This window comes from Carlito syrichta, unplaced genomic scaffold, assembly GCF_000164805.1.
Source record: "Carlito syrichta isolate Samal-C Ts95f unplaced genomic scaffold, Tarsius_syrichta-2.0.1 Scaffold313175, whole genome shotgun sequence".
NCBI lineage: Eukaryota > Metazoa > Chordata > Mammalia > Primates > Tarsiidae > Carlito > Carlito syrichta.
In genome coordinates this window covers 587,980-600,622 of record NW_007257271.1, presented here as the reverse complement: position 1 = coordinate 600,622, position 12,643 = coordinate 587,980, and the positions used below count along the sequence as shown (strand labels likewise).

General features: G+C 42.1%; 1 protein-coding gene across 7 annotated transcripts in view; it reads left to right on the top strand.

The window, feature by feature from the left end:
* The window catches only part of CLASP2 (cytoplasmic linker associated protein 2), a 207,754-nt gene extending 195,507 nt beyond the window's left edge, over positions 1-12,247 (top strand). For all 7 annotated transcript variants that reach the window (XM_008070162.2, XM_021718618.1, XM_021718620.1 and 4 more), the window contains 2 exons: positions 6,630-6,746; positions 10,499-12,247. In XM_008070162.2, the coding sequence (XP_008068353.2) occupies positions 6,630-6,746; positions 10,499-10,585 (204 nt within the window). In that variant the 3' untranslated portion in view covers positions 10,586-12,247. The remainder of the gene's footprint in view (positions 1-6,629; positions 6,747-10,498) is intronic.
* Positions 12,248-12,643: the final 396 nt, after the last annotated feature.

Here is a 12,643-nt window from a genome sequence, read left to right as displayed (position 1 = left end):
CAATCCCATTCTTTTATTTTTATTTTTTTTAGTGGGCCATGCTACTCTGGAGACTTGAAGGAGACCAACCATATCTCTTTTCCCTCATTTGAGTGAGCCCAGGGTGCAGTCATTTTGAAAACACAGACCTCAGAGCATTGAGTTCCAGATCAAGGCTTCTCAACTGACTGTTTGCATGTGTGTAGCAGACTGAGTTCTGGCTGCCTGTCCCTCTGCTTTCTCCTAGCCACCCTCAGTCTTGTCTGGAGATGCCTTCCCTCCCGTGATCCCCAGTCTACTGGGTGCTTCCTTTGCTCTCCTCAGCTCCTTGTATCAGGATATACACTGTACTTATAGAAATGGAACCCCAGCCAGGCTCAGTGGCTCAGCCTGTAATCCCGTGCCTTTGGGAGGCTGAGGTGAGTGGATTGCCTGAGCCCACGGGTTTGAGACCCACGTGGGCGGCGAGACCTCATCTCTACAATAAATCAAAAAATCAGCCTGGCGTGGTAGCGCATGCCTGTAATTCTGGCTACTTGGAAGGTTGAGGCGGAAGGATCGCCGGAGCCCAGCAGGTCGAGGTTGCAGTGGCCGGGAGTGGCGACTGCACTCCAGTCTGGGCGACAAAGTGAGACTCCAACTCAAAAAAATAATAATATTTAAAAAAGGTAAGAAAACAACAAAAGCTAATAAATAGCATGAATCCAAGTTTTTAAAGCTTTTTATAAGGGAGAATTAAGCTTTAGGTAAATTTGAAAACAGCAATCAACCTCAAGAAGGAATTTTTTACTATAATTCTCTAATGGAATATACCCTAAAGACGACAAAACCCACAAAGAATCTTGAGCTGCTTTTAGTATATTCATAGTTAGGAAAAATATTGTTATGGTTATTTTTTAGTAGGAATAACATTGGTACCTATATATATAAATCAGCATAAAGCAAATAATGGTGTCATAAAGTAAAAGAAGTAAATCTTAATTTCGAATTGAATATGTGAGGATAATATTGTTACTTAATTTTTTCTCTCCATAAGTATTTCCTAGACCTATCCTCTGAATCATCAGCCTGGTAATAGTGAACATACCTACCATCTAGGCTGTGGTAGGGATACCCAAATACCATTTTTCACTCAAAGGAGTCAGGTATCTTTGGAAAAATGACTGATTCCAGACATGAAACAATAAATGTACAAAAATGAGCCTGGGAGATCTTATCTGAAAGCAAGGAAACTAATTGAGAGCCAAATAATCATAATCAATAATCATAATGATGATGATGCTACAATGAATGAGAATACATCAGGTTTTTTTTGTTTTGTTTTTTTTAGTCAGTCTCACCTGTAGCCCAGGCTAGAGGGCAGTGGCATGCTCACAGCCACTGCAGCCTCGACCTACTGGGCTCAGGTGATCCTTCTTCCTCAGCCTTCTAAGTAGCTGGAACCACAGGCATGCACTGCCACACCTGGCTAATTTGTTTTTTGATAGTAGAGATGAGGTCTCACCAGGTTGCCTGGACTGGCCTCAAACCCCTGGACTCAGGCAGTCCTCTCGCCTCCGCCTCCGTAAGTGCTAGGATTACAGGCGTGAGCCACTGCACCCGGCAGAGAATACGTCAAATTGGTTTGTGTGTGTGTGTGTGTTTTCTTTAGTCAGAGTCTCACTCTGTTGCCCAGGCTGGAGTGCAGTGGCATGCTCACAGCCACCGCAGCCTCGACCTGCTGGGCTCAGGTGATCCTTCTGCTTCAGCCTTCCAAGTAGCTGGAACTACAGGCATGTGCCACCATGCCCAGCTAATTTTTTTATTTATTGTAGAGACTAGGTCTCACCAAGTTGTCCAGGCTGGCCTTGAACTCCTGGACTCAGGCAGTCCTCTCACCTCGGCCTCCCAAAGTGCTGGGATTACAGGGTTGAGCCACCATGCCTGGGCCAGAAAATACACTAAATTTATAAAGTGAAATTCATGAAGTTATATTGATACTGGCCAACTTTAAAGGTTAATAGGACATTAACTCAGAAAGAATTAAGACCTGGCGTGGTGGCTCATACCTGTAATCCCAGTACTCTGGGAGATTGAGGTAGGAGGATTGCTTGAGCCCAGGAATTCAAGACCAACCTGGGTAACATAGTGAGATCTCATCACTACAGAAATCAAAAAAATTAGCCAGGCATGGTGGCATGTACCTCTTTTCCCAGCTACTCGGGAGGCTGAAGTGAAAGGATTGCTTGAGCCCAGGAAATCGAGGCTGTGGTGAGCTGTGATTTTGCCACTGCACTCCAGTCTAGATGACACAGTAAGATCCCCACTGAAGAAGAAGAGAAAAAAGAATCCAAGCTCATAACCTACATATCCTATGTTCAGGATAACCGTATATTTGATAAGATAAAGTACTTTTAGAAGAATTTCAGCTAGTAAATGCAGAAGAAATTGCTGACTTATGAAATTATCATTTTGGGGCCCCATTGAAACAATGGATGTGTATGAAGTGATTTTCAACGGATGCTAAAATCATTAGGTGAAATGATGATGGTAAAGGTATGCAATGGAGGAGTTAGATTATCAGTACTTGAGCCTCCTAATCAATCTTAACATCACTGAGGGTGGAACAACTAAATGTGTGTGTGTGTGTGTGTGTGTCTCTTTTTTTTTTTTTTGAGTTGGTGGTCTCACTCTGCCACCCAGGCTGGAGTGCAGTGATGCTATCTTGGCTCACTACAACCTCCACCCCCTGGGCTCAAGCAGTCCTCCCACGTCCACCTCAGCCTCTCAAGTATCTGGGAATACAAGCATGCACCATGATGCCTGGCTAACTTTTAAACTTTTTTGTAGAGGTAAAGTCTCACTATATTGCCTAGACTGGTCTCGAACTCATGGCCTCGAGCCGTCCTCCCTCCTCAGCCTCCCAAAGTGCTGGGTTTCTAAGCATGAGCCACTACACCTGGCCCATTATGTATCTTTCAGTGAGATATACCACCATATAAAATTTTCTTTCCTAGACGGGCACAATGGCTCAGGCCTGTAATTCCAGCACTTTGGGAGGCCGAGGTAAGAGGATTGCTTGAACTCAAGGGTTCGAGCCCAGCAGGTCAAGGCTGTGGTGGCTGTGAGCATGCCACTGCACTCCAGCCTGGGCAACAGAGACTCCAACTCAAAAAATTTTTTCTTTCCTAAAACAAGTGAACCTAAATCTAGGCAAGCCTCTAGGTTTAACTCAGTTTAGAGAAAGTTCAGAGAATAGAATAACATGTTCTCAAGGATATATTCAGTCAAATTCAGAATGTAGATAATTCTACGAGAAAAATTGCCAAAGTCCTTTATTAAAGAAGTGATATAAATAAAGGAAAAGAGGAGGTTAACAACTGTTAGAGATTTAAAGAAGCTCAGGAATCTATTCAACTTGAAAAAGAACAGAATTGGAGAGATCATATTACCAATTTCACAACTTACTACGCTACTACAAAGCTGCAGTAATGAAGGCAATGTGGTGCTGTCACAAGGATAGACTTATACATCAGTGGAATAGAATCCAGAAATAAACTGCATACTTATAGTCAATTTTGGGGGAAAGACTGTTTTGCTTTTTTTTTAGTTGGTGTCTCACTCTGTCACCCAGGCTGGAGGGCAGGGCACACTCACGGCCACCACTGCCTCAACCTGCTGGGCTTAGAAGATTCTTCTGCCTCAGTCTACCAAGTAGCTGGAACTACAGACGCACACCACCATGCCTGGCTGATTTTTTTGATTTACTGTAGAGATGAGGTCTCACCCAGGCTGGTTGCCCAGGCTGGTCTTAAACCCCTGGGCTCAGGCAGTCCTCTCGCCTCAGCCTCCCAAAGTGCTGGGATTACAGATGAGAGCCACCATGCCTAGCAAGAATTGTATTTTTTAGCCGGACTCAGTGGCTCAGCCTGTAATCCCGTACCTTTGGGAGGCTGAGGTGAATGGATTGCCTGAGCCTGCAGGTTCGAGACCCACCTGGGCGCGAGACCTCATTTCTACAATAAATCAAAAAATCAACCAGGCGTGGTAGCGCATGCCTGTAATTCCCGCTACTTGGAAGGCTGAGGCAGAAGGATCGCCGGAGCCCAGCAGGTCGAGACTGCGGTGGCCCGGAGCGGGCACTGCACTCCAGTCTGGGCAACAGAGTGAGACTCCAACTCAAAAAAAAAAAAAGAATTGTATTTTTAAGAAATGGTGCTAGAATGACTGGGTATGGACAAGAAAAAGAATTAAGTTGATCCCCTACCTCACACCATATATAAAAATTAATTCAAGGAGTGATGTCATAGAAAATGGCAGTGTAGGGAACTTTGCTAATTGATCCCTCCACTTAAGCCACCATTGAACTGGCAGAAATGAATAGATAAACTTTTTAGGAACTCTAGGATGTAACCAAAAACTTACAGCCACCAAGAGAGTGCTCAATAAAATAAAGAGGCTGCTAAAATTCAATTAAAAAGTTACTTAACTGCCTACGATTCCCCCTGCTGGGTAGCCTGGGAAACTGTAGCCCATATTCATGGGGCAGCTTGCTGGTACCAGGAGACAAAATGGACCCTTTTCTCAAAATGTTGTGGCTATGCATTTCTCTCTGGCATTCCACAAGAGATTGGCACAGAGACTAACTAGCCTTTATTTCACCTCCCTTCATGCTGAAGTGGCTTCCCATATCGCATCTGTTGAAATCGTGTACTACCCATAGCCATGGGAGGCAAGGAAGAGCAGACGAAGCAAGTGCAAACAGAGAAGTCTGGGAAGGAGGAGGCTGAGGAAGGAGCTGCTTGGTAAAATAAAGGCTTTGCAGGGCTACTGCGTATACCAGGGAACCCACCAGAAGTATGCTTAGAAAAGAGCTTAGAGGACTGTAGGCATGGACCTCTGAATGATCTTTAGGCTCTATGCAAGCAGGAGGTAAAGGCTAACAATCTTAGTTCATTTTTTGCTATATAAGATTTTTACAAACTTATCATTATTTTGTTTTTTCAGAGACAGGATCTCATTCTGTTGCCTAGGCCGGAGTATAGTGGTGTGATTACAGTTCAACACAGTCTCCAACTTCTAAAATCAAGCAGTTCTTCCACCTCAGTCTCTTGAGTAGCTAGGGCTGCAGGTGCACCAATTAATTTTTTCATTTTTTGCAGAGATGGGGTCTCGCTATGTTACCCAGGCTATAATCTAACTCCTGACCTCAAGAGATGCTCCTGGGCAAACCTCTCAGGTCCCCACCCGCTGTGGGAGCTTTTCTGTCCTCTCAATAAATCCTGCTTTCTCAAAAATAAAAACAACAAAAAAAGAGATGCTCCTACTTCAGCACCCCAAATCGCTGAGATTATAGATGTAAGCCACTGCAACCAGTTTTTTATAATTTTTAATTAAAAATTGTATTTTATGTAGTTTTATTTTTAAAATTTGAAACAATCTTTAACTTTTAGATTAGACAGAAATTATTACTTTTTTGAGTCAAAGTCTTACTCTGTTTCCCAGGTTGGAGTGCAATGGCATGCTCACAGATACTGCAACCTCGACCTGCAGGCTGCCACAGCCTTGACCTGCTGGGCTCTGGTGATCCTTCCGCCTCCAAATATCTGAAACTACAGGCACACTCCTGTGTTTTTGGTTTTTTGGTGTTTTTTTGAGTTGGAGTCTCACTCGGTTGCCCAGACTGGAGTGCTGTGGCCACTCCGGCCACCGCAGCCTCGACTTGCTGGGCTTCGGTGATCCTTCCGCCTCAGACTTCCAAGTAACTGGAACTACAGGCGCGCGCTACCACGCCCGGCTGATTTTTTGATTTATTGTAGAGATGAGGTCTCGCAAGTTGCCCAGGCAGGTCTCAAACCCGCGGGCTCAGGCAATCCACTCACCTCAGCCTCCCAAGGCGTGGAATTACAGGCTGAGCTACCGAACCCGGCTTATTTTTTTAATTTATTGTAGAGATGAGGTCTTGCCAAGTTGTTCAGGCTGGTCTTAAACCCCTGGGCTTAAGGCAGGCAGTCCTCTAACCTTTACCTCCCAAAGTGCTGGAATTACAGGCATGAGCCACCTGGCCAAGAAAATGGATTGTAAATGTTCTCACCAGAGAGAAACAATAAGTGTAATTGTTTGTCAATTAAAATAAAACTTTTAAAAATGTAAAGATAAAATGAGGTTATAAAAGGCAAAAAAAAGCATAAGAGAATAGTGTACATAAACTGAGTTTATTTGAGAAAGTAATTGCCGGGATGGAACAGATGTAAAGCTTAATTAGGCTTGGGTTATAGGAGAATCTTTACTGCCAAATGAAAGAATTTAGATTCTGTTAGATAGTGAGGCGCTGTTGACTGCCGTAAAGCTAAATGCTTGAGGAGAGTTAGTCTGAAGACTTGCTTGGGGGATTGGCGAGGGGATAGCCTCAGAGTCAGAGAAGTGCAGCTTTCCAGGCTCAGTCAGAAAGAACCTGATAAGAGGGCTAACAGTGGAAGGAGGGTGCCATGGGGGAGATGAAAGCAGAGGAGGGCTATCTCTGCCTGAAAAGGTTGAAAAACTAACTTAGGCCTTAACTTTTCTCTCCTCAGTACACTTGACATCTTGTCTGTGAGTTGCATCTTCTGTTCGGTTGGAAAAGTAGTTTTCTCAGATCCCCAGGAGTACTAACAATGGACTTCTCTCCCTAGGGTTATGACAATTCAGAGAGCAGTGTTCGGAAAGCTTGTGTCTTCTGCCTGGTGGCTGTTCATGCGGTCATTGGTGATGAACTAAAACCACACCTCAGTCAACTCACTGGCAGTAAAGTAAGTAGTGCTACTGTGTTTTAACAATGGTTGCCATGGTACATCCTTCAGAATTTAGTTCTATGTTTGTAAGCGTTGGTTTGTTTTCAGTCAGGCTGTTAGCATCCAACTTGCTCTCCTTCCTCCTGTTTTGCGTTTTTTCTGTTTGCACTCTAACACTTGTCACACAGGTGAAGTCAGCAGTGTGGTGGGGTGGATGGTAGATTGCTGTAAGAGAAAATGCCTACAGCTTCTAGTTACCTATAATAGCCACTAACTCCTTTCCTACTCCCGTACCCAAATATTTACCCCTTTGTATTGTTTAATTAAGAATAACAGCCGGGCCGGGCTTGGTGGCTCAGCCTGTAATCCCACCCCTTTGGGAGGCTGAGTTGAGTTGATTGCCTGAGTCTGCGGGTTTGAGACCCGCCTGGGCAGGCGAGACCTCATCTCTACAATAAATAAATTTTAAAAATTAGCCGGGCGTGGTAGCGCGCTCCTGTAGTTCCAGCTACTTGGAAGGCTGAGGCGGAAGGATCGCCGGAGCCCAGCAGGTCGAGGCTGCGGTGGCCAGGAGCGGCCACTGCACTCCAGTTTGGGCGACAGAGTGAGACTCCAACTCAAAAAAAAAAGAATAAATAGGGCCGGGCGTGGTGGCTCAAGCCTATAATCCCAGCACTTTGGGAGGCTGAGGTGAGAGGATTACCTGAGCCCTGGGGTTCAAGATCAGCCTGGGCAACTTGGTGAGACCTCGTCTCTACAGTAAATCAAAAAATTAGCCAGGTGTGGTGGCGTGTACCTATAGTTCCAGCTACCTGGAAGGCTGAGGCGAAAGAATCGCCTGAGCCTAGCAGGTCAAGACTGCAGTGGCTCTTGAGTGTGCCACTGCACTCCATATTGGGCGACAGAGTGAGACTACATCTCACAAAAAAAAAAAGAATAAATAGATTATTAATGGATTTTATCTCCCAAAATATAGAACCCTTGAACATCTTTTAAATGTTCCCCTGAGAACTATGATAATCAAATATTTGTTCTCCTTCTCTTTCCATTATTATTGTGATTCAGATTAATGTGCAACTTTGACTTGGTATGTTAAAATAAAAATTTCTGATGAGTATTTAAGATTTTATTATTATTATTATTATTTTTTTTTTTTTGAGTTGGAGTCTCACTGTCGCCCAGACTGGAGTGCAGTGGCCGCTCCCGGCCACCGCAGCCTCGACCTGCTCGGCTCTGGTGATCCTTCTGCCTCAGCCTTCCAAGTAGCTGGAACTACAGGCGCACGCTACCACGCCTGGCTAATTTTTCTTATTTATTGTAGAGATGAGGTCTCACCTGCCCAGGCGGGTCTCGAACCCACAGGCTCAGGCAATCTACTCACCTCAGCTTCCCAAAGGTGCGGGATTACAGGCTGAGCCACCGAGCCCAGCAGTACTTAAGATTTTAAAGAATAAATCTTGCTTTTCTCATTTTATTGATACTACCAGATAAAGAAATTTTTTCTAAAGGATGAGTATAAACTAAGATTGTTGAATTATGACTTGTGACCCAGTTAGCAGGAGGCACTCAGCTTCATCTAGAGTTTCGCAGAATCCTAATGGTTGTCATTACTGTGGTCAAATTTATGTTTTAATAGCAAAAAGGCAGAATAAAAATACATATAAAGGAAGATGAGTTTAAGTGCACACCTTACATTAAGTCTCCATATAAGTTATAAATAGATTAAAACAGTAGTTCTTAACCTTTTCTGGGTTACAAGCCACTGAGATTTAGGTAAAATTTCAAGAAAAACATACATTCTCATAAAACTGTAAGAAAAGAGGGGAAAAAAAAATACATATTGATAACTTGACATATAATTTCAGAGGGTTCAGTGATCCCCTTATTCCTGTGGACACCAGGCAAAAACTCTTGGATCAAAGAATTAATATTTAAAAAGCAAACCTTCAAAAACCATAAAAATCTAGCACTTTGTCAGAGTACTAGGCAGCTAGTAATGTTGCATATGCAGACAGTAATATGTGGAAGAACTATTTTGAAATAACATTAGATGAAAAATATAGAACACAGAATTGTATATGCATTGATGCATTGACTTTATAAAAACATGATATCATACAGGTGAAGACTGCAAAGTGATCCAGATACCAGAAACATTCTTGTTAGGATAGCAGTGGCATAGTGGTCTAAGGTCCCGGGTCCTGGATTCCTATTCTTACCCACTTTTTATCACCCCGGTGACTTTAGGCAGTAATTTCGCCATTTTGTATCTTGATGTCCTCATCTATAAAATGCAGAAATAAAGAGATAATGTCAGTCAGCATATTGTGTGATGCATAGTGTTTAAATGTTTGTTGTTATTTTAATTGTGACTTTTTAGTTTCATGTTGTATATGTTATCACTACAGCATTATTTGAAAAAACATGATAGAATACTTGGTCATAAGCAAAAAAAAAAAAAAAAAAAAGGGGGCTGGAAACGGTGGCTCAGCCTATAATCCCAGCACTTTGGGAGGCCAAGGTGAGAGGATTGCCTGAGCCTAGGGGTTCAAGACCAGCCTGGGTAACTTGGTAAGACTTCGTCTCTACAATAAATTACAAAAGAAAAAAACTAGCCGGGCATGGTGGTATGCATCTGTAGTTCCAGCTACTTGAAAGGCTGAGGCAGAATGATCACCTAAGCCCAGCAAGTTGAGGCTGTGGTGGCTGTGAGCATGCTGCTACCCTCCAGCCTGGGGAACAAGAGTGAGACTCCAAGTCAAAAAAAAAAGAAAAGTTTTTGAGCCAGCGCAGTAGCTCATGCATGTTATCTCAGCACTTTGGGAGGTGGAGACAAGAAGATGACTTGAGCCCAGGGGTTCAAGACCAGCCTGGGCAACTTGACAAGACCTCGCCTCTACAATTAAAAGGAAAAAAATTAAATTAGCCAGGCATGGTGGTGTGCACTTGTAGTCCCAGCTACTGAGGAGGCTGAAGTGGAAGGATCGCCTGAGCCAGAGGTTGAGGCTGTGGTGGCTATGAGCTTGCCACTGCACTCCAGCCTAGGAAACAGAGTAAGACTCTGACTCAAACAAAACAAAAACAGTAAAAACATTTTTTTGTGATTCGTAATTATCAACAATAACTTGGGTATTATAATAATCCCAGTTTAGGTAGGCACAGTGACTCATGCCTGTAATACCAGTACTTTGGGGAGGCTGAGGCAGGAGGATTGCTTGAGCCCTGGAGGTTGAGGTTGCGGTAAGCCGTGATTGTGCCACTGTACTCCAGCCTGAGAAACAGAGTGAGACACCAACTAAATATATAAATAAACCCCCTAAAATGAGACTCTGGCATAGACAAACCCCTACCTAAAATCTGTTTTTCAAAGCGCATATATATGTATATAATTTCTGTTTGTTTTTGAGATGTCTCACTTTCGCCCAGACCTAAAGAACAATGCCACAATCACAGATTAGTGCAGCCTCGACTTCCTGGGCTCAGGCAGTTATTCCACCTCAGCCTCCCAAGTAGCTAGGACTACAGGCACATGCCACCATACCCACCAATTTTTTTTTTTTTTTTGACTTTTTGTAGAGACGGCATCTCACTATGTTCCCCAGGCTGGTCTTGAAGTCCTAGTCTCAAGTATTCCTCCTACTTCTGCCTCCAAAAATGCTGGAATTACAGGCAGCATGAGCCTCCATGCCAGGCTATAATTTTTTAATGAGAACCGTATCATAATTTAGAGCAGCTTGTTAAAATGATGTATGTTTTGCTTGAATCTGCAGATGAAGCTACTGAATCTTTACATCAAACGTGCACAGACAGGTACCGGAGGAGCTGATCCCACTACTGATGTTTCTGGACAAAGTTAGTGAAGCTCATCAAAGTGAACCAGGTCTCTCAAAAGAAAGAACAGACAGACTGCCCTCATCAATGAAAGGAAATCCTCAAGTATATCTTTTGGAACTTAACCGTTGTTTCCCAGTTTTAGTTTTTGTTTTGTTTCATTTGTATTTCCTTAACAGAGGGGTATCCTCAGTCTGCATGTAACTTTTATGATAGTTATTCCAAATTCAGGAAGAAGCAGTATTAACATCAATTGATCAATACAAAGTAATTCTTCATCAAATTCATCATTTCATATGTTTATACTTCTTTGTCTTCCCACTAACCTTTGCCAGTGTTATGATTGTATAAATTTTTTTTAATGCTGGTTAAACAGGAATGCTTAAAGCTTTAAAAGTTTTACAGTCTAAACTTTTTTTTGCCTTTATTCAACTGCAGAATAATATTTTTATTGCTACTTTGAGTTTTGTTCCGTATCATGTCCTATGCTAGAAATATTGAAATGATGTGAAACAAAGCAGGACTCATTTGAACTTCAGCTGAACTCTGTTGTGTGATGATGATATGTGTCATAAGTTGCAACTTCTTTGGGGTGATCTATAGTTTGAAAACTAAAGCCTCAAAGACAAATGTTACAGAATCAGCCAGTTCTGTAAAACTGATATTGTTTGTTGGTTATTGATCTTGCCATCTTTATTTAAAACCATGTCCCTCCTATGATCCCTTAAGAAAGCTGCACCAAATCATCTGCCTGTTTTTTTCTTAATACTTATTGAAATAGAAGGTTTTATTGCGGGATTATTTTAGTTTGTTTATCTTTGTTGTGAATGATGCTTTTTTTGTTTTTTTGGTATTTATTAATATCAAATTCACTTAAGAATAAACAATAATGGAGACAGACAAAAAAAAAAAATCAAGTGCATGTGTGTCCTTGACGTCTTCTGTTTCTCACTCAATAAACAAACTAATTATTGAGACATGGGAGTCAACCAGCACCTTTTCTTTAAATGGTGGAACCTGGTTTCCTTTTACCATGAAATTGTCTTACTTGAAAACATTGATCCTGATGAGAGAGAAAATGGTGCCAAGGCTATCTTTGTATAATGGGCTCAAATTCTCTACCTCGTCAGGGCTAATACTTTTAACTGAGCTGCTGCCTATAGTGTCTTTTGGAAAACTACTTAAAGGGTGATTTTCTGTTACTTTCTAACAAATTTTTTTAATCAATCACCTTTTGCTACACTTGTTCCTCTCATGTGCAGCCAACTTTCAAAAATTACCAGTGTTGATGAAAGGCCAAATTAGATAATTTGGAACCAGGATACTAATGATTTCTCATCTTGAGTTTTTTTTTTTAAATCCTAACATAAAGTGAATTTGATTGGAAAGGCAGATAGCTATTAGGGAAGCAATGTGCTATTGTTACAGAGTTATCTGTACTTTCTTTAATTGAAAAAAATGTAGAAATGTATGTAAAGATTTTAAGACAAGAGTACTGAATGGATGATTTGTCATGGGCTTTTCTCTCCCTTTGTTTCTGTTCTAGCAGCAGGAAAATAGTTTATATCCTCTCCCTCTTACTGTAACAATTTTGTTTTCTACTGTTACATTGTGTATTTATAGTTCTATGCTTACTGTTGTGCATATACTGGCAATAAACTGTACATAACATTACTTGAAAAAGTTAATGTATATCAACTGTTTTTCTGTCTCACTGTGTAACAAGTAACTTAGTTAAAGGGTTTGTGTTTTTGTTTTTAACTTTAGATAGTCTCATATCAATGGTGGTCTCATAAATTTTGTAAGTGCGGCTGAGGAGACAAGAGTTATCAGGAGTAGCAACCACAATCAAAAGTATACAGCTATACATGCATGTATATATTACAGCCATCTCTACAATAAATCAAAAAATAAGCTGGGTGTGGTAGCGCATGCCTGTAATTCTGGCTACTCGGAAGGCTGAGGCGGAAGGATCGCCGGAGCCCAGCAGGTCAAGGCTGCGTTGGCCGAGAGCGGCCACTGCACTCCAGTCTGGGCAACCGAGTGAGACTCCAACTCAAAAAAGAAGAAGAAGAAAAGGCATT